At 45.0% G+C, this 22,007-nt stretch overlaps 1 protein-coding gene across 3 annotated transcripts; it reads left to right on the top strand.

The window, feature by feature from the left end:
- The first annotated feature begins 734 nt into the window (after nt 1–734).
- Nucleotides 735–20,857, top strand: LOC147607204 (uncharacterized). 3 transcript variants are annotated; one of them, XM_086791380.1, is made up of 3 exons: nt 735–870; nt 991–1,201; nt 20,486–20,857. In XM_086791380.1, exons 2-3 carry the CDS (start codon nt 1,010–1,012, stop codon nt 20,561–20,563), a joined length of 270 nt encoding a protein of 89 aa, XP_086647506.1. In that variant the 5' UTR covers nt 735–870; nt 991–1,009; the 3' UTR covers nt 20,564–20,857. The 3 variants fall into 3 exon arrangements, with proteins under 3 accessions (XP_086647506.1, XP_086647508.1, XP_086647507.1); XM_086791382.1 differs by having other exon boundaries at nt 790–833; XM_086791381.1 differs by having other exon boundaries at nt 790–870; nt 995–1,201.
- Nucleotides 20,858–22,007: the final 1,150 nt, after the last annotated feature.

Below are 22,007 nucleotides of genomic sequence, written 5' to 3'. Positions count from 1 at the left end.
ATCTAGGGGGCCCAAAAAGCCAATGAAGCTATTCCTAGGCTATGTATATATAAAAGCTATCTTACATGTCGTAATCTTGGCAAGATCCTAATATCTTATTTTATAAAGCAACTTAGTGCATTTACAAAGAGATTACTACAAAATTTCTTGACTGCATGTATAATAGTCATGTTAACCGTGTGATTAATAATCTCGATTTCCTTCTCTCTTTTGGTCTCCTTTCTGTCAGGGATAAGAATTGATTTCTTGATTCATTCTTGCCATGTTATTCTCTATGCCAAGCTATGCTACAATGATAGCGGCCTCAGGGACTCCTTGATCACTTTGTTGTATTGGCCAAGCTATGCTACAATGATAGCGGCCTCTAGGGACTCCTTGATCACTTTGTTGTATTGGCCAAAAAAGACCAATTCCCTCATGCTTGAATTGGACTTTTGTTCAATCTAGTTGATGGGTCCTAAAAGAACTTTGGAGGCTGCATAAAACCGGTTGTCCACTCATGCACACAGATGTCCTGCCGTAGTCAGAATGGTTAACTTCACCAACAACTTGTATTGGCAAGAAGTCTATGAAAGGATTCTCATCCGATCTAAGCATCAGCCTCATTCATGGGGCAATTAATATCAAGAATTCTGATAGATACTCTTTTGATACCAAATAAATCCTTAACAATACAACTAAGCTATAATCAAGGTCAGCAATAAATTTTTACATACCTCATAAAAAAGGCAGTCTGCTGTCCAGCCCCATTGGTCCACTTTGAAAGACCTCCATTTTGACCGCCGGGCGGCCGCAGTGTGAAAGCTTCATAGCTTCCTTCTTCGCCTGCGCAGGTGTGCTCCTGTAGTTTCTACTCGTCCCCTTGCCTGCGTAAGGGTTTCCGTGAGCATATTTTTACGGTGTTTTCTGTTCTGCACGGGTAATTTGCACTGTTCGATATTTCTATGGATCTTTTGTGATATATGTTTTTTTTTCGTGTTTCTGTTTTAGCTAGGTCAAACTAAGCGATATGGGTGGTGGCGGCGATCATCATGTGGGGGGCCATCATCATGGGCATTATCCGGGCTATCCGACCAATGTGTGGAGCATGTCAGGAGGGTGGTACTGCAACCCTCGCTACTGGCGTCGCAACACAGCCATTGCCCTCACTGGCATCTTCCTGGTCTGCATCCCCATCGCCATGAAATCTGCACAACTAGAGGTACTACAGCAATTTTAAACCGCTTCCTGTCGATTAGCAAGGAAAGCCATGGACTATTTGGGGAGCCCAGTTTTTTGTTTTTTCCTTTTCATGTACACACACAAGACACACACTCACATTACCATTTCTCTCGAAGCCGCAATCATAGAACTTAGTTTGCAATCCAGCAAATGTAGACGTGACACTGTAGCCTCCATAAAAAGTCTAGGTCCGAGACAATTCTCGGTTATGTAGCCTCTTGCCTTCTACGTGCCTCAAGCTGCACGCTATAAACTTTTAAGTTTCAGCAGTGCTAGCTTTAAATGACGGTGTCACCTATTGGCTTTATTTCCCAACATCTAGAATGACAAAAAGTTGGTCAGTTTAGATATGCTTGTATACTTCACTTTCTGTGTATCGTGCTTCATACTGGGTCATAATCCAGTGTGCACTTACCAAGATGAAGTAGCAAACTTCTTGCATATGCATGAAGTGATGGGAGCATTGAGGCCCAGACACGTGAGAGAGAGACGTGTTTGGGTGATGGGCTGGATAGGTGGGACCAAAAGATGCAATTTGGTGAGACAAGGGAGGAAAGATCAGAGTGATGGCAAGGATTTCTCATGGGTAGACTGCAAGCTCAATTGGCATCCACCAAGAGGTGATGTACCAACTCAAGGCAGGGCAGGTGCACAAAAGAGGACCTGGGAAAGACCAGCAGAGAGACAGGCTTTCTTGCAGCATCATACAGGTGAGCGAATGATAAAAAAGGGCTACAGTAACTATGGGCTCCACAGTAGCAAACCGCACAATCTGGAAGCCTACTTGTTAGCTTGCAAGCTAACCACGTTTGGGGGATCCAACTTGCCTGAAAAAGGGGCAGTTCAGGCGTTTGTGGTGCACTTATCCGCTAACTACCTTAATCCTCTTGCAAAGGCAATGTGGCATCCAAAGAATCCATCAAGCTTCTTTTGCAGTTGCTTCCCTACGGCAGGCATTACCAAAAAGTGATTTTGTAACCTAGACCACAACTTAATTGGCCAGGTTTGGAGGGTGTTGTTTGAGACAAAGGACCAAACCTTTATTCAATTCTTAGAGAATCAAACAAAGCTTTGCAATCTGGTGGCAAGCCAAACTTGGGACTCACCTGTCCCCCTTAGTACCAACATGTCCAAACCGGCTCGGAGGTTGAAATCACCATCAACATGGCCCTTTCCATGGACTCAGAGGTTGGACTTTGTACCATGGCTCTGATACCACTTGAAGGAGCTAAAGAAGCTCAGCTGAAACAGTTAGGGTTTCATGTGGGAGACACACACAGAGAAGAAGGGAGAGAGAGAGAGAGAGACATGTGGGGATAAGTCAACTCACAAAGTATGAGTGTGTGACTCCCCTATCACACATGTATATTTGCTCTAGTGCACATAGTGCACTTAGTACATTAAAAGTACTAAGTGTATTATGTACTATAAAACTTATGGGCTTGTACACACTATAAGGGTGGGCATAATGCCTTTACCCCAACAACCTCCCACTTGAAGGCAATGTGCCCTTAAGTGAAGGAAAAGAAAAAATCAGCATGTACATGATAATATACAAGGCCATATCAAGGCTGAAACTGGCCTCATCCAATGCCCATCAAGTGTCTGCAATGAGCAAACCGCTCTGGAGGCAAACTCTTTGTCAACAGATCAGCCGGGTTGTCATCCGTATGAATCTTGGTTGCTGATTTATTAATGGAAATGGCATAGCTTTTCAATGGAGTATGGGATAGCAGTTCTTTATGATGAGCCAGGGATCCCTTAAATTGCTTGTCAACCTCTTTTTCCTCTTCCTTACAAATAGAGTGTGCAGAGCCCTCTATTTCATCATCACGTTTCTTTTCTTCTTCTTGCCCCAAATCCCCTTCTTCAACCTATTCCAACAACTATGCTAATGCCACCTCTGGTGTCATCAAATCTTAAGGTGTGCTTCGAATGAAATCCAAAAGAGCAATTGTAACATGCTGGGCCCTTAGATCTTAATAAATTGCAACATCAATGCAAGTATAATGCATGTATGTTTTTACTGTGCACTGTACAGTGCATTGACTGAAATGGAGCCATGTCAGGGTATTATCAAAACCATGATAAGACGCTTTGCGGATCCTTGGTGAAACTTGTCACTCAGCACCTCAGATCTTTAGGAACAAAAGCACACAAAAATGCTTATTTTCTTTTTGATGTAAGCTTTTTTTGTTGTTGTTTACAGAGCCCAAAAACTCAATCCCAAACCTTTTTCTATGCAAAAGCTCAAGCTTTTGACACACATGGCCCACTCGGGAGCACTACATATTTGCTGTCATGCAGCCACAGCCTTACTTGGACCTAGCCATAGCCTCTCTTGAGTCTCATTGCATGTGCGAAAGCAACCTCCACATGCTCCAATGCTTCTCTTCAGCCCTGTTTCTCTTCTACCTGCTGTCCATACAACAGACAACCAGTTGTACAACCTCAGCCTCTTTTTGGAGCTGTCTTTTCAGCCGCTAATTTTTGCTCACAGCCTTGTAAGCATCCTGGTGCACAACCTGAGCAGTGGGGCCTCTTGCTTTGCTGGTTGCACCTCTCTCTCTCTCTCAGGGGGAGGGCATCCCAGCATAGACGGAGGTTGCAGCGGTGGATTCGGATTATTCTTGCGAGACATGCGGGACACCTAGTCAGGGTGCTGACCACAGAGGATATTGAGGGGATGCGAGCGTCCGATGCGGCACATATTATGAGATGGAGGCACCTCCATAGTGTACCCCCCCGTCCCACATGATATTGTATCCCCTCACTATACTCCACTCACCTCCATAGCGTAGCCCCCCCTCACTATATTCACACCCTATAAGGGTTTCTGTTTGCCTTCCAGTTCCAGTTTCATTTTCTAGGTGCCAGTAGTATCATCTTTATTTTTCTTTTTCATTTTCTGGTTTTTTATCCAGACATTGTATTAGATCCACCATGATGTAACTTTTTGGTCTCATAGGTCATTATGGCCTTTTGAAGACGTTAATATAACATTTCATTTCATTTCATTTCTCTCTCTCTCTCTCTCTCTCTCTCTCTCTCTCTCTCTCTCGTTCTCTCTCTCGTCCTAACCTGAATCCCCTACTTGCATAGGTGCCGCTCTTGCTGAATTTGGATGTTACGGGCCCGATCGGCCGTAATGGGCCAATATGGAATTGGAGGCTAGGCTTATACCCAGGGCGATCCAGGAAGAGACGCACAAGAAATAAGTTACTTATGGGTGCTCATTGGCGTTGGTTAATGTGAAAGCCTATATGTATCTATAATTATTAGAGTGTGCTTTCTTCCTTTATTATTAGCCCCAAGCCTATATAAGTGAGTTATTGGCTCAACAGCCTGTTTTGATCCACTCCAATGATTGTCTGCAAGGGAGAGCTGGAGCTTCCACCCCCCCCCCCCCCGCCCCCGGGCGGGCCCCTCCCTCACCTTCGCCTTTCTTCCGCCCCCCCTCCCTTGTCGTGCTGCTGTCCTAGGGCCCCCTTGCCTTCGTCTCTCCTCCGCCTCCCTCTCCCTCATCGCCTTTCTCTTCCGCCCCCCCCCCTCCCTCGCCTCAGCCCCTGCCATTGCTCCTCTTTATCCTCCTCAGCCCCCGCCATTCCCTCCCTCGCCTCAGCCCCCCTCCCTCGCATAAGCCCCTGCCTTGCTCTGCTATCTCCTCCTTGCTGCATGTTATCCCTCGCCTCGTTGCGCAGCCTGCCAGGCTGTGAGCCGCCCTTGGTCCCCTCCTATGTACCTCCTCGCCCTCCTCCTCCACTTGGGTGCCGCCTTATCCCCCTTTCCGTTACGCGCTTCTGCCCGCTCCCTCCCTCTCCCTACCCTCTTCTTCGTCTTCGTGGTCAGGTGCTATTAGCTTTTAGGTAATTTTCTCGTAGGCAAGATTTGGCAACTTCTTGCTATCAGGAGAGTGATGGAATCCCCCCCCCACCGCCACTTCAGTTCTTGCTCGAACGGCTAGGATTCCATCGCTTCGTATCCCTTGGTATTTGCATAGCCTCTCCAGAGTTAGTGCCTCATGCCATATCGCTTCCTTGCTTCCGAGGGGGGCCTATTTTGCAAAGTGTTGAGTACTCTGGCCTCCCAGGCCAATGTTTCATCCTGCTGTGACAAATGGGACACCTCACTAGAGCTTGTCCTCGTCGGCAGTCTAGGAGGACGCCTCCAGTCCCCCCCCCCCCTCCTCTCCCCAGTCCCCAGTTCAGATCCTCCTCAAGGGGGTGGGAAGGACATAGGTCCCCATGCACCAGAGCACTAGGACCTGACCTCGGTTGACCCTAGTGTGGTGCAAGAGAGTGGCAGACCGTTGGCTCGAAGCAGAACCACCGGCAGGCTTCTAGAGCAAAGTGGCGTTGCCAGGCATGCCAGGCTAGCAGGACACAGGAGGATACGGTTGTGTCAGAGAACCATTACAAGCACTTATCTCAGTAGCCCCTGATCGTGATGCCTCCCCCCTCTTGGAATCCGCCTATGGTCCCCTCCCTATTTGGACACCGTTACCTTGTCGAGACCCCTCTCCAGGCTTTCAGATTCCCGCGAGGCTCTTTGACCCTTTAGAGCCTTTGGCGGGCCCGACCTTGCCGCCCCCCCGCCTTGCAGGCGAACCCTTCCCCTCCTAGCTCCCCTTCTTAGCCCTTGCCCATCCCCCACCCCCGCCATTTGCTCCGACTCTCTCCCCTGCAGCTCCCTTTGCTCCGACTTTATCAGAACCCTCTCTAGAGCATTCCCGCTGCCCTTCAGGCACGCGAGACTTGGAGCGGAGGTAGCTGGCTAGCTTAGTCTGCCTTTGATCCATCGTTTCATGGAGCTAGTAGAGATGACCATCGTTGCCTCTCTGGTGCGGGCTCTCCCTCCAAAGTCGCTTGGCAGTTCCCCCCAGGGTGCTAGGGCAGCCAGTTGACTTAGGACTACAACTTCTTCTTATGCCTTCCCGTCAAAGTAGCTGGTATGTGATTGAATCACTAGAGGTTACCACCAGACAACAACGAACTATCACAAGAAGGCATCAATCTCCATCGCTAGATAGCTGTCCCCCTCACGCCCACACGAGGAAGATACGTATGAGCCATGTCCACTATGCTATATATAGAGCTCCATCCAAGCCTCCTGATTCGCATGTGGGATTACTATTGAAAGTGGCAATTCTCGTAGCTATTCTCGATTTGTCGCATGAGTGGAAGTTGTGGTGGATTATCCCATATGCGAGAGCATGGAAAGTCGAAGAGCCATATATAGGGTGTGGTGGCATCTTGTTTGTCACCATTTGGCCACCCATGCTTTCTCATCATGTATGTACATTGGCAATTGTATATGCTGGGGATTGATGCCACTCATGTGTTACTGTGGAATTGGCTTTTCGTTGGGACTTGTGCCTCTGTGTACATGCCCGGAAATGAGTGGTGGATTGATGTTCCATTGGGTCTGGTACCTCGTGTACTTGCCTGGAGCACGTCTATTTTGGTATAGTCTCATGAACGGGGATTGTCCATATCAATGCTACATTGCATAGCATCTTTATGTGCTTGCTTGCAATTGAAATTGCATGCTGTTTTCATGCTTGCTTGACCAATGTGTAGTTCCGGGTAAGGGGACGCCCGCCCGTGAACCGTGCATGTGAAACTGTCTGCTGACATGGTTATGTGGCATGTGACAGGTGGTAAGTATTGGTCATAAACCTAGCCTTTGGAATTAGCACTAATTTATAAGTGAGTGTGTACACATTTCATTAAGTTTTGGGCGACCAAAACTCTCGTATAAATTATGACCAACCTGGTGTTTACACACATTGATGTCCCAAGGTGGACAAAACCCAATATCTTCTTTGTACAAAGGGAGTAACCAGCCATGTGTCCGTTCTAGCTTGCACCACAAAGCACCTACCTGACACCTAGAGTGGACAACTCACCACCTCACTCTTCCCTCTCTCTCTAGAAGTAGGCGCCTTCTTCATGAGGCCTCTTTGGCTATATTTTTTGCACTTTCTCCTTCCCAACTCCATATCCAAGCTTTCTTAGGGTGTTTTCCAAGCTTCCAAGAGTGTTTCTAGGTGTGATACACCCTCCTACACTCTCCGAGTGACTGAAATTCAACCAAAACAGCTCCCATTTTTGCTGTAATTTTTGTTCTTTTTGCTGAAAAGCCTAATTTCAGTCTTTCTTTCTCAAGTTGAACCATAGGGAAAGCTTTTCCAGGGTTCCCTTCATCCTCTTGAAGACTTTTGTTGCGAAGGATTGCGACAAAACAAAGATTTCAACACTCCATGCACTTCCATTGCGAAGACTTCTGCTGTCATCGACTCTACTTGCAATTGGTAAGCTTTTATGCTTAAATATGGAAGCAAGTAGCAGGAGGGAGGAACCGGATTACAAGATCACATACCTTGTGTAGTGTTCTCTTGTCCTATGTGCTCTCTTGCAGATCATGTGTTGGTGGAACAATAGAGAGCAGATGGTAGGGAACATGGGCACTTGAGAGGGTAATGTGAGTTACAAGTCTACATCGACAACCACATTGTTTGCAATACTGTATTCATATGCATTGATCTGAAAATCTGGTCAGAAATGCCCATGACACTATCTACTTGATTCTCCCAAGATCAATATACTTTATTTGAGGGAGGGGCTGGCCGTTCCGACTCATTGTGCGTCTCTTGTCAATTCAGTAAATTACGTCTTGTATTGAGCATGTTGTCCATTAAATCTTGGTATTTTTAAGTGTATTGATTGGCATTGTGTTCAACCAAGTTTCATTGTCGTAGATATCTCCTCCGGCTAGGTTTTTGGGGGGAGCAATGGTTGGGAGATGGGAGCCCAGCCACCGACATTGCTTAGCGTCCTAGGGTGGTGTGCGTGCTGTTGCTACGTGACTCTGACATGGTATCAGAGCTCGGGCTTCTGTGGTCATGGGCGGTCCTAACCTTTGTTGATCGAGGTGCTTGAATTGAAGGAGGGTGTTGGAAGTGACAATTCTCGTAGCTACTCTCAGCCTTTAGGTTGTCGCATGACTGGAAGTTGTGGTGGATTATCCCATATGTGAGAGCATGGAAAGTCGAAGAGCTAGCTATAGGGTGTGGTGGCACCTTGTCATAGATATCTCCTCCGGCCGAGTTTTTGGGGGGAGCAACGACTGGGAGATGGGAGCCTAGCCACCGAAGTTGCTTAGTGCCCTGGGGTGGTGTGCGTGCTACTACTGCGTGACTTTGACAATTACACCACGAGTTCCTTGGCTCCTCACGCATTTCACCACAATGCATTGGTGGTAGCCCAATTCTAACACCTTCTCTCCAACAATGCATGTGAACCCCCCTTGCCACATTGTCAACTCTTTGCAAGATTGTCAACTCAACAATCGTCCAGGAGGAGTAAGTTGACGTCGCCATCGCTAACCAAAATCCTTGCACTCTTGCGTTTTTGCATGAACGTCTCCTAGAGGTCCCTAGTCCTGCGAACCTTCGCAAGCCCTTTGCGATGGATCCTCATCTCGCTTAGCAGCCGCCTCTCACCATCGCTCGGAGGAACATCTCAAGCAGCAGAAGTTCTGCCTTGATCGAGCTCCAGGTGTTGTAATACCATGATCGAATCACCAGATGTTACCATTAGACAACAACGAACGATCACAAGAAGGCAGCAATCCCCATCGCTAGCTACCTCCTCACGTCCACACAAAACCCGGGGGAAGATACCTGTGAACCATGGCCTTTATGCTATATATAGAGCTCCATCCAAGCCCCCCTGAGTCGCATTTGGGATTACTCCATGAGTTCCTTGGCTCCTCATGCATTGCACCACAATGTATTGGTGGCAACCCAATTCTAGCAGTATGTTCAAGGAGACGGTGGCTCCCATTTGTATGTGTGGTGTTACATCACTCCTCCAGACCTTCCACCCCAGAGAGTGGTGCAATGATCTTCTTCCCCTTGAGTGCAGTGTTGGGGATGGATTGGAGCATGGAGTTGGTGTCCGCCGCTATTCATGGGCAGGCAATAGAACTCCCACACCATTTTGCATGATCTGCGTATCATTGATGTGCTTATCCACCTTTGACCTTTGGCTCGGATGGAGTTGGGTGGCTCGAGCCACAGAGATCAGGAAGGGGAGATGGTGTCCTCTAGCCCGGAGGTGCTTCTTTTTGTGTTCCTTCATGTTTCAATGGTAGTACCCCTTCCCCCCTCCTACAGACACCTCCAGTGCGACAGGTGGAGTTGTAACATGGAGAGCCGGATCATAGTGGTAGTACTTTAGGTACGGTGCAGAGTACATAAAGTACGCATCAAGATAAGTACTTGAAGTACGTTCACGTTTTTTAGTATGTATGTATGTAAAACAAGAAATATCTAGCATCCATACAAAAATAGCATGAAAGACAATGGTGATACTGAAATGAAAACTAATCTATTAACTACTAAGCAATGACCACCGACTAAAATAGTCAAAAAACGGGCCAAATAAGTGTTGTACATTGAACCTCATATTTGGTACGAAGACCTTATCCGTACGAGGTACGGTACATATGGAGTGGTACGGAAAGTACTGAAGGTACTCATCAGATGAGTACGGGTACGGAATGCACCTATGAGCGGAATTATGTGTAGATGAAGGATCCTGTCACACACAGTCTCACACGGCCTTCTATATCCCGAGTTTCGTGAGTCTTTAGCAATCCGCTTTATCACTTCAAACTTTAAGAGATGAGAGAGAGAGAGAGAGATAGAGATAGAGATAAGATCTGTATACCTTATTAGGTCCCAAATTACTCACTGAAGGCCTCCCTCTTATTGCTAGGAGTATTTGCTTTATTTCTTTGAAGAGAATGATTGCAGGATTGACTTTGGGACTGTAGATAAGCCAAACGCAGGACCTTCGGAAGACCGAACGATGGGCTGACTGCACACTGCTGTAGAAGCACCAATGACGACCAATCTCAACACCAACACACTCTTCCAAGGGGCTGTAGGAAGGCTGCAAACTGAGGCTGAGAGAAGGGACTGATTGGAGACTGTTCCTAGGGCTGAATATGCAAACGATGAGGGCTGTGTATGCTGCATTTTTTGCAAGAGAAAGGGATGAAGGTAAAAGCTGCGTTTTCTGCAGTAGATGAGCAGAGAAGGATGCACTTCAGCCTTTGATGAAGATCTATGCTTGATGAATTGATTGCTGAATACCTGAATGCTGGATGATTGAATGAATGCTGAAATCGCTTGGTATTTATATGCAATGATGGAGATGGTCAGCTAGCTTAAGGGCAGGTCGGCTGACTTCATGAAGCTACATGACTTGAATAAATATGATATATATGCTGAATATAATGTTTTAATGTTGGCCGTGTAATTATTTGGCCCTCCTAGCTCTATTTCATGTGATGAAACCCATGCCTGGACACCAGACATGTGGAAGAAGACACGGGGACAGGGTCCATAAGGTTTGATTAAGAAAAAGCACCATTCTTGGTCAAAATGCAAAAAGTCAAATAGGGTTGACCGTGAGCCAAGGGCACCATTGGAAAGAGGAGACTGAGCCGGACCAAAAAGCTAAAAGCCGCTTTTTCAAAAAGCAACTCCAGGGTCAAAAAGCAAGGCCCTGAAGCTAGAAAAGCAAAACAAGAACTTTTGACTAAAGTTTAGTAATATTTTACAATTAAAAAGACCAAAAGCAAAGTAAAAGGAAAAAGCAAAGAAAAGCATTACTTTTTGGCAAAAAGCAAGGCTTTCCCAAGTATAAAAGAAGCATGAGTCTCTCTTGAGCATCAACTTGAAGAAGAACCACTTCATCGCGTTGCCATCTTCGTTGAAGCGGGGAGATCATCTTCTCCATCATCATCTATGAACCAAATCATGGAGTTTTTCATCGCTGTTGTTGATTTTAGAGCGCCTCCATCAACTGCAGTGCCTTGTCATCATCTGTCCGTACGACTGTACGGAACTGTGGATAAAAAAATTCAAAAATCCTGAAAATTTCAAAAACCCTAAAATTGCACCAAAAATCCTAATCATGCGTGTAGTAGGCATGATACCTCTATGACCAGTATAAGGTGGAGCGTGACATTCCTCGATAACCTTTGGACGCAAATCCTTCACCACACATAGGCAATTATTCTTCATAAGATAACCCTCGTTGATAACATAAGAGGCATGTGAATGACCAACCATCAAATCAGTCCATATATGGCAAAAATCAGCATCCAAATGATACAAATCTCGCATAGCAGATAAGTCGCCATGAGAGGCCACTGAGACTGCAGCTACATAAGGCCTCCTGGATAATGCATCGGCCACCACATTTTTCTTTCCTGGAGTATGCACAATTTGAAAATGAAACATGGAAAGAAAGTTTGTCATTCTCATTTGCTTCTCCGAAAGCTTTGTTTGAGATAGAAAGTATCTCAAGCTTTGATGATATGTCTTGACTACAAATTCAGTCCCAAGAAGATATTGTTTCCATATCTTTAAGACATGAATTACAGCCAAGAGCTCTTTCTCATAGATATCCATATGAAGCTCGGCATCATGCAAACGACGGCTCTCGTATGCAAATGCATGGCCTTCTTGATTTAGGACAGCTCCTATACAATCACCACAAGCATCACATTCAACTACAAATGACTTGTGCAAGTTAGGAACAATCAATACAGGTCCACATATGATAGCATGCTTGAGCTGCAAGAAAGCATCCTGTTCTTTTGAAGTCCATTTGAAAGTGGTTTTCTTCTTTGTGAGATCATGTAGAGGGGTTGCTATTATAGCAAAATGCCTTATGAAACGCCTATAGTACGAACATAATCCCAGAAAACTACGTACTTGATGTACGTTTTGGAATTCTGGCCAATTCCGAATGGTCTCTATCTTTGCAGGATCCATTGTAACTCCATCCTTGGATACAATGTGTCCCAAATAATGAATCTCTGAAAGGAAAAACTCACTTTTCTTGACATTAATGAAAAGTTTATGCTTCCGCAACTCTTCGAACACTGTGACCAAATGAGTTCTGTGTTCCTGCTCATTCTTGGAGAAAACCAAGATATCATCAAAGAATACTCCTGTAAATTTGCGATGGGGTCGGAATATCCTATCCATCATACGATTAAACGTGGCAGGAGCATTGGTGAGACCAAAAGGCATTACCAAAAATTCATATAATCCAAAGGCTGTCCTGAATGCAGTTTTATGGACATCTTGTGGCACCACTCGTATTTGGTGATAACCACTTTTCAAATCAAGTCTGCTAAAACAAGCTGAACCATCAAGCTTATCCAAAATGTCATCAATACGTGGAATTGGGAATCTGTTCTTGATGGTAAGCTTGTTTAAAGCTCTATAGTCCACACACATGCGGAATGATCCGTCCTTCTTTTGAACAAGAAGTACAGGAGAGCAATAAGGTGAGGAACTGGGCTGAACCAAACCTTTATCTAAAAGCTCATTTACCTGCTTCATGATCTCTTCTTGTTGTACAACACTCACTCGGTATGCGGGTTTGTTAGGGGGAGAATTACCTGGCACAAGATCTATGCGATGATCTTCGGGCCTTTGGGGAGGTAATTCACCTGGCAATGAATCAGCAAAACAGTCGTTGAATGTATGAAGAAAATTCAGCCTATCATTAGTCATAGCATCCACATTTTGATGACTTGGTGCAATGCTATCACGAACAAAAACCAAGTACGCAGAAAGACTCTTTTTCATTGCTTTATTAATTTGGATGTGTGATACAAGTGGGATGGAATCGCCTTCTTTGCTAGCATCAATAAAATGCATGCGGCCTTTATGCATAAAAGAAATCATATTGGTCTTGTACTCTTTGCGGGGCTCAAGCTTATGATGCCACGGCTTGCCCAACGATACATCACATCCATTTAGTGGTGCAACTAGGAAATGCTCATTATCAAGGTAGCCCTGGATATGTATGCGCAACTTCCCTATCAATGGGGTAACCTGCACCTCTTTACCAACAAATGCAGCTTCGGCTTCAATCTGAGGTCCCATGTTCTCAATCTCAATACCCAATGCAGCTGCCGTTTTGCATAGAGCTGAAGTTATCGGTTGCACAGTCATCAAACATGAATAAGGCGAGCTGATTCTTGATTTGTCCCCAAGCCTTGCATACCATCCGCTCTTTTGCATCATGACTTGTATTTCCTTGCACATTAGGAACTGCATGTACATTAGCCTTGGTCTGCTTGTCCTCGTGCTTAGGTTTGCGGTCAGGGCACTGTCTAAACATGTGCTCTTTGCTACCACAAGAAAAACATTTTCCCTCCTTGGCATATTGCTCTCTTTGCTCCGGGGTCAAGCCGAATTTGTTCTTCTTTGGGCCGTGATCTTTAGATGAGGTATTTTCAGCTCTTACCTCCCTTGTGGATCTCCCGGAAGTTCTTTTTAGGTGGCTGTCCACCCTTTTGCAGATTTGGGACAGCCTTGTCTTTCCCCTTTAAACCGCCTTGATCCTGCTTAATTTTGAGCACCAATTGCTCCGTAGCAAGAGCAGAAGCTGTGAGCTGTTGCAAAGTATGTTTCGGGTGCAATTCAATGCCCGAACGATATGCTGGTTGCAGTCCAGAGCGAAACTTCCTCTTTCTTTCATCTTTTGGCCAAGCATGCGTAAAGACATTGAGGCTTATGTGTGTGCATGTATTACTTGCCAAAAGGTAAAATTTGACAAGCAAAAACCTCCAGGTTTGCTTCAGCCATTGCCTATTCCCTCGCAACCTTGGGAAAGTATTACTATGGATTTTATTATGGATTTGCCTAGATCCCAACATGGGAATGATGCTATTTGGACCATTGTGGATAGGTTTAGCAAGCAAGCTCATTTCTTACCCGTCAAGAAAACCATTAAAGTTGATCATATGGTAAAGCTTTTTCTTGCTAACATTTTCAAGCATCATGGTATGCCTAAATCCATTGTTGGGGATAGAGATCCCAGGACTACAAGTCTCTTTTGGAGGGCTTTATTTGATAATATGGGTACTAAACTTGAGTTTTCATCAGCTTATCATTCCCAAATGGATGGCCAAAGTGAAGCTGCAAATTCAGCCGTGTTGGATTTGTTGAAGTGTTATGTGGCAGATCAAAAGACTGCATGGGAGAAGTATCTTCCACTTGTTGAGTTTGCCTACAACAATACGATCCATGCTTCCACGGGAAAGGCTCCGTTTTAGATTATTTATGGCAAAGTGGTATTGCCACCCATCCTTCGTACAAAGGATGAGATCTTTGCAGCTGATGAATATGTTCGTGACTTGGAAGTAGCCTTTGCTCAGGTGCGTACAACCATTGCAAGGTCACAAGATAAGCATAAAATGGCTGCTGACAAGCATAGAAGGGACATGCAAGTCAAAGAAGGTGATTGGGTTTTGTTGAATTTTGAGAAGGCTAGGGTTCGGAAGAGGCCAGGACGAGAAGGATCATATCCTAAGCTTTCTCCTTGCTATTATGGACCCTTCATGGTGATTCAAAGGATCAATGAAGTGTCATAGAGGCTTGCTTTACCTAGTCACTGGAAGATTCACAATGCATTTCATGTGAGTCTATTTCGGAAATATGTGGGGCCAGATCCTGACGAGCCTGTCATCACAGAAGATCCGCCAGAGATTGATGAGCTTGAGGAGATTCTCCAGCCAGAACAGATTGTTTTTCACAAGGAGAGAAAGCTACCTGTCGGAAAGCTTTCCGGGAGATACCTTTTGAAGTTTAAAAATTATTTGCCTATTGATGCAAAGTGGGTAAATGAGGATTATTTTGTTGATTACCCACAGTTGTTGCAGGCATATCTTGAGGCTTTTCAGTTGAGGACAACTCTTTAGAAGCCCGGGGGGAGGTCACCAATTGGCCGACCATTTGGTCCATCTCCAGTTTTTGTGTCTCGTTCACTTGAGGCCAGGCTGGTGTCTCATGTGAAGAGGCCAGTATTTTTGCTTGACATGGACGGGAGCCAGACTGGTGCCACCCGTGTGTTAGCAGGAAGGTGTCGTATGGACGGGAGCCAGACTAGTGCCACCCGTGTATGACCTGGACTGTGTTCTATCCATGGGATTGTCACGCCATGGAAGAGCCAGTATTCGTGCCGTGTCTTGCCTATGGGACTGTCACTCCATAGGGAGGCTCGTGCCTGGAACTGTGTCTTACCTATGGGACTGTCACTCCATAGGAAGACCAGGATTTATGTTTTACGTCATGCCATTTTTGTGCCGACAGATATTTTGTACTTGTTCCATGAACGGGAGATATGTCCATGATACTATTTGCACATGCACTCATGTTTTGCATGTTTGAAACTATTTTCGCATGACTTGTATTTTTGTGTTTGCCTGCTTGATGTGCCACTTACTGAGCGGGGATGCCTGCCAGTGAGTCGTGAAGCTTGCTCTGTCTTCTGACGAGTTTTGTTGCATGTGAACAGGTGGTAAGTGTATTGCACATGTTGGTTTAATACTTTATTCTCTAACCTTTCATTTTATAAGGTTGTATGTTCACATTCACTTAAAAGTGGGCACCCACTTAGGGGCCAAGGTGGGGAGCCACACTTAACTTGTGTGTGTGGGGGTGGGTGCATGGTCACCTACCCACACCACCATGGAGCTGGTCGCCCACATGCAAACATGGGGAGCCAGCCAACTCAAATAGTTTACTCCACTCCAACCTTTACAAAAAGAAGCTACCACCTCCATCGTGGGGACACGGGCGATCATCTCCTGGTTTTTTTTTCCTAACGGCGCCATCTTCACCAGCTCTGCAGGCGACTGTACTGGCTCAGGCGGCTGCGCTAGTTCTCTTACGGGCGGCTGTTCTCCCTGCGCTACAGGCGGCGCAGGCTGCAGCCAGACGCCTCCTGTCCATACAGGCTGCGCTGCAGTCGGCGATTCCTCCATGTCCAGCAGGTTGTGTTGATTCTCCAGCAATCTACTTCTCTTCGCCAGGTGACCTTGCTGGTGGCTGTGTGCTCCATCTACAGCAGACAGCTGCGCCTACTCCAACTCCTCTCCTGCAGGCGGCTGTGCATCTCACAGGCGGCTACAATCAGATGTTACATCTCTCAACAAGGTGGCTGCTCCTTCTGTCCAGCAGGCTGCAGGTGACTGTGCGCCTCCATCTCCTCCTCCGGGCTGCCTCTTCTCCACTGCAGCCAAACGACCATATAGGCTGCTCTTCCATGCCTCTTTAGGCTGAGCCACCTTCTCCTCTTCATCTGGTGGCTGTGTTCCTACAGCCAGGCGTTACCACTCCTAAGGCGGCTGCTCCATCTTCTTTTTGCAAGAGGTTGCACTTCCTTTACATAGGCGGCATCTCCTTTCTTCAAGAGGTTATACTTTTCCTCAGACAACTACTCCTCACGACATGCTGCCGCACCTTGGTGTCCCACTCAAGTAGCTGCACACAGACACCATGGGTATTGGTCTTCCATCTGCAATCTACAAGTAAGTGAATTTCAGATTTAAGTAAAGAACTTTGTGGTAAATCTGATAAGGGATTCTCTCCACGGCAACACCCGTTCGGTGCCAGGTAGTCCAAGCTCTTGGAGAACCACGGTCCAAAGGTGCTGAGATTGGGAGAGCCAGGCGTTAGTACGGGAGCGCTTGTTTGTGCGTGGTCCTGGAACACCAGTGGGGCGCTCTCCGCAGAGTCCAGTGAAGGCACAGGACCGTAGAGACTGGACCACTCAAGTGGTCGCTCTACTTCGAACGTCGACTTTGAGCCTTTTGTTTGGTACTGTATTCATTTGTACATGGACATCATCTGGTTCTTGGAACCCATGGAGCATTGTATTTGTTAAATACTCTCAATAATATATTATATATTGAGGGGGGGGTCGGCCCGTTCCGGCCCCAGTGCTGGTGTCGATCTCCCTCCTGCTGAGTTTTGATCTCTAGTTTTTGTGACGTTGTCCTCGGTCTCCGCGGTTGTCAACTTGGAATCTTGTGCTTAGGTCTTTCTTTGAGTCTCTGCCAACTGGCTCTCCCAAAACGTTCAGAAGAAAATATTCGACTTGATACCTAGCTTCTACACTTCGTGCATCCAAAAGATCTGAAACTTGGCATTTTGCTCAAATTTTGCAGGTTAGCCATGAAGAAAAGGTGTGATGGAGTGATCACCTACTAAGACCTAGACTTGATACATTATACATGCAAAACTATTGCTTTATGCAAGACATGTGCATTATAACCCTAATGCAAGCTGATTGCAAACGCAAAAACACAAGCTCTAATTTGCTATGCAATGTTGTAGTGGAGACAAAGGTAGCAACACACACATATGCATCCAGTAAGCCGAGATACAGAGAAGCACAACACTCAAAGTAGATTAATGAGAATGAGTGAAGTACAAGTGAATTGATGTCACTTACACACTCACTCATAAGAGTGTGTACACACTTAAGGAGGGAAAAGGTGGCCCGACCCAATTATTAGCCTACATCCACACATCACTACCATATAAATGGCTACAAATCCCCCATGTAGTGATGATGTAAACATGTAGAGGGATCATGTGGCTGATCGATCCCCAAATGGCAATAAGTCTAGAGCATTGCGAAATGCTTCTAACCTCTCTCGTAGGAGAGCCTTCATGAACATATCTGCCGCATTGTCGTGTGTAGAGACATAAGCCAGGCTAACGTCTCTGTTGCATTGTCGTGTGTAGAGACATAAGCTAGGCTAATGTCTCTCGCAATGAGCCTCTCTTCGACATAATGATAATACAACTCAATGTGCTTTGTGCAAGCATGAAACAATGGGTTCCTCGCAACTGCCAATGCACTTTACATGTCAGTGAAGTTGGAGGTGGGGGACTATTGTCCAACACCAAGATTTGGCAAGAGGTGTTTGAGTCATACACTCCACAATCATTGTAAAAGCTGCCCTGTACCTAACTTCATAGTTCGAAGTGGCCACCGTCGGCTGCTTCTTTCTAAGCCATGATATATATGAATCACCAAGATGAAAGCAAAAGCCACTAGTGGACACTCGGGTGTCATAACATTCAACCCAATCGGAGTCATTGAATGTAGGAGATAATACACATTTTGTAGTTGACATGTATGTAGGAGCTAGGAGTTCATTAGTGCTAGACACTAGGCACTTAGTTTATTTGGGGTTTTTTATACCTTTGTTACTTGATGTCATGTGCATACCTTAATTAGACATGATTATTCCCTATAGGTGCCCGGAGGTGCTCAGGACATGCACCAATGGTTGGAACATTATGGGCACAATATGAACACATTTTATGACTTTTTATGGCTTGAAAAGTGAAAACCAACCTGATTACGACTTGCTCTCACTTTCCTATATAAAGGAAAGTCATGGGTCATTCATAATCATTCAAAGGGTCATTCATAATCATTCAAAGACACAGATTGTAGAGCCAAGACCAAGGACATGCAGTCTAACAGTTTGGATCAGCCAAGTACATCTCTGAATCAGCGTTTTCCATTAACGCACACTGGAGGATAATAAGCATTAGTTCATTCATAGCATTCATAGTCTAGATCTACATTGGATCTATGACAATCATTGTAATTACTCATTCATTCAGTAATATATAGTAGGAGTAGGTTAGGTAAAGAGTCTCTCTTCTCGTTCTCTCTACTTCTCTATCTCATAAGCATGTGATTAGCGTTAATCTTTATTGCTTTGCATTAATCATCATTAAGCACGCTTCCGCATAGTAGTCATGTTACACTGGATGGTGACTTGCTGCGACCTGTTTTCAGACGTCAACTTCACCTACTGCCACATCAACATCAACTAATTTTGGGAATTTCTCAAATAGTAAAATCATCAAATTGAAGGTGTTTGCATCACAAAAAAATAGGGCTTTTTCTGAAATTTCAGTACTTAGCATGAACTGAAGCCTCTCCAACACTTATAATTTGGGGGTTTTCAAAATTAGGGCAAAAATTGCCTAAGTAACCACTTCAACATTGATAAAATTTGGGGCATTTCAGAAATTGGGCAAAAATTGTCTAATTGAAGCCCCTTGTAATCCATAATTTTGGGGCTTTTTGTAAAATTGAACCATTTTTTTTCCCAATTTGACCTTTTTAGTCAAAATTAGGACTCTAGCCCTACAATATTGAGAGTCACGGACTAAGTGCCCTAGGTAGTTGTTCCCATGGGCTACATTGACATTATTTTTCGGGGCATTCTTGCCAAGGGCTTCACTTATAACATCATTGAAAAGCAGGAGTGCGCACACATGCGTGCAACAGCTGTGGGGAGCATCTCTCAACTTGGGAGATTTACCTTTTTTTTCTCTTTAATATTTATGTGTGAGTGTCATGGGTCCTTTGCCCAAGCTGTCCCTTGAAAAAGATTTGTAATAAATGTTCGTCTTGTGCGCATTGTTTTATAAAAGGCTTCGTGTTTCCATTATCCTAGTTAGGAGCTAGGGGGGTGACTATGTTGGCCTTGCTACCTCCGTTACATTATGTGCATAATGAGCCGGCTTTGACACAGCAGGTGATAGGGTTAGAAGGTAGTATCTTTCTTTTGCGTTGTGGTCTCACCACCTTCACTCCGAAGTGGGGATTGTTGGGATTTCGGAGCTCTCGTGTATTCTGAACCGCCCCTAAAGAGCTGAGTGAGTGTGTGTGTCCACCCTGTATGTGTTTAACCTTATTTGTGTATATGTGTGTGTGAACATCCCTTATATCGGGATAAGATAAGTATGCCATGTGTCAGTCCATGTGTCTTGTGCGCATTTGTGTGTGTAATATGTGAGTCAAAAGATAAGGCCTTGTGCCTATAAAAGCAATGTACTTGATGAATTAATGCAACAATCACATAATTGAGTCGTGCAGTACACTCTCTCTGTAGCATTATTCTCTCTCTCTCTCTCTCTCTGGAGTTTGCACACACCCCAATACCATGCCTTCACCTATCACCCACCATAGCTGCATACCTGTGCTAACCCGTCCTTCACACAAGGTACAGCAGTAGACCTTGCCGACCAGCATATTCAGCATATGTATGTATTTATCTGGGTGCTGAGATGGCTTCCTATCATCCTAAGGGCTCATGGAAATTTTCTGACCTGCAGCACAATGGATGCTCAACCTGCACAAACTGTAGTTAAGTGATTGTCCTGCTATACAGGTATCCTACTGCCATGCCACCTTCTGCCCAATTGTGCCATGGCACCTGCACAATCAGCAGTCTACATACCAAGTCATTAGGTGTCACATGAGTGTGTGACTATTTTTATTGATGTGTTTTTGGGGATGTAAGTCTGTTGCAGGACTAATCTTCTCAGTGTATTGTTTGTCTGCAGGAACGGTCACCTCCCCCTGTTCGTCCAATACCATCTCAGTGGTGGTCCAAAAAGATTCAAGAAGCCCCATCAAAGTAGTGTCTTGTGGTGTACCAGCAATTCCATGTGATTATGGTAGCATTATCTGCTACTCTACATAAGGATTTCTTTTAATTTAAAAAGTAGACCCCATGGTTCAACTTTTGATTCAATCACTGTCTACACTTGGGCCTGTGTTTACCGTAGTTTATGGAGTAGTGTTTTGTCCTGATGCTTTTATGGCATCCTCTCATCTCCTTGTGGGCTCTTCAAAGCCCTTATCCGTAAGGGTAGTGAGGGCTAAGGGTTTTCTTAAATAATTTCAAATGCCATATACCTCTTGCAGCTCCAAAATTCTCTTCGTCGGGTGTTCTTAACTTGTTTTTCTTTTGTTTACCACTTAGGTAAGGTAGTAGAAGTTATGTCGCCAGTCATGAGGAGTGTGGGAGTGAAGATTGGTACCTAAATTCTATGTGGCTTTCCTTCCAAATTTTGAAAGATTGTCTTGGGATCTTACACATCAAGATTTTTGTGGAAATTTCATCGCTTTGAGGTGCTTATGGGGTCTTTTGTGCACTCATGTTGGCTCAGGGCCAAGCACTTGGTACTAGTTTTCAAGGGTTGAATCAATTACACATTGATTCCAAAAAAAATTAGAAAACAACTTTTGCCTCCAAAAGGGATAGCATGTGTAGATGGATGATGCATCGGCAGCCTTCTATTGCTGATCTGTGTATGCATTCGAAGTGGTATTGACTCATCGCAAGGGAAGTGCCAAAGCAATGCAGCACTATAGAGAGAGATGGGGGTTTTAAAAAATGATTTGTTATTATGGCTTCATGAAGGTGAAGGGGAGGGATGCTTGACTTGTTCCTTGCTCTATAAAACTCAGGTTAAGCGGTTGTCCTTTATAACCAAACCAATTGTCTTTAATAGTCTTTTTCCCTTTGGTCAGCCAATAGTAGGGTTTTTGCAGACAAGGTAAAAGCCAATGAGAGTCGTGCCCTTTGCCCCTTCGCAGTTGTGACCATGGCTCTTTCTCACCGTTTTTTGTGAACTTCTATGGCCCTCGGGGCCCAGAGGAAAACAAAAGAGGAGCAAGTCAAAACTTTGGTTATCTTATTGTTTTGCCTTATTCATGGTTTGTTAGAAGTTTTAAGTCTATTTAGTTCTCATCAACTCTAATCCTTATTTTTGAGAGTGGTCAACATTTTACATGTGCACAATCGTGCTAATGTAAATTTTGTTGTGGATTCCTTGACATATGACACTCTCTCTTGGGAAGAGATCATTTTTTGGGATTTGTATTCGTGTTGCCTCGATGGCGCCTTCCGGATTGTGCCCATGTAAATTTTGTTATGGATTCCTTGATATATGACACTATCTGTTGGGAAGAGATCTTTTTTGGGATTTGTATTCCTGATGCTTCTAAGGCCCCTCCCAAAGGGTCATGTGATACACAAGCTAAACACACAAGGTTAGAACAAGGGTGCAAGCGAATTCA

The sequence above is a fragment of the Cibotium barometz genome, chromosome 56 (genome assembly GCF_041138505.1).
Source record: "Cibotium barometz isolate CiBa-2024 chromosome 56, ASM4113850v1, whole genome shotgun sequence".
Classification (NCBI taxonomy): domain Eukaryota; kingdom Viridiplantae; phylum Streptophyta; class Polypodiopsida; order Cyatheales; family Cibotiaceae; genus Cibotium; species Cibotium barometz.
The sequence above is the reverse complement of the archived record's forward strand: the minus strand, read 5'-3'. Positions and strand labels throughout refer to the sequence as shown.

Bases quoted from the DNA above. Each gene is read 5' to 3' on its own strand.
- LOC147607204 (XM_086791380.1), top strand. From the start codon at position 1,010: ATGGGTGGTGGCGGCGATCATCATGTGGGGGGCCATCATCATGGGCAT. The intron at 1,202-20,485 runs GTACTACAGCAA...GTTTGTCTGCAG, and splicing joins TGAAATCTGCACAACTAGAG to GAACGGTCACCTCCCCCTGT.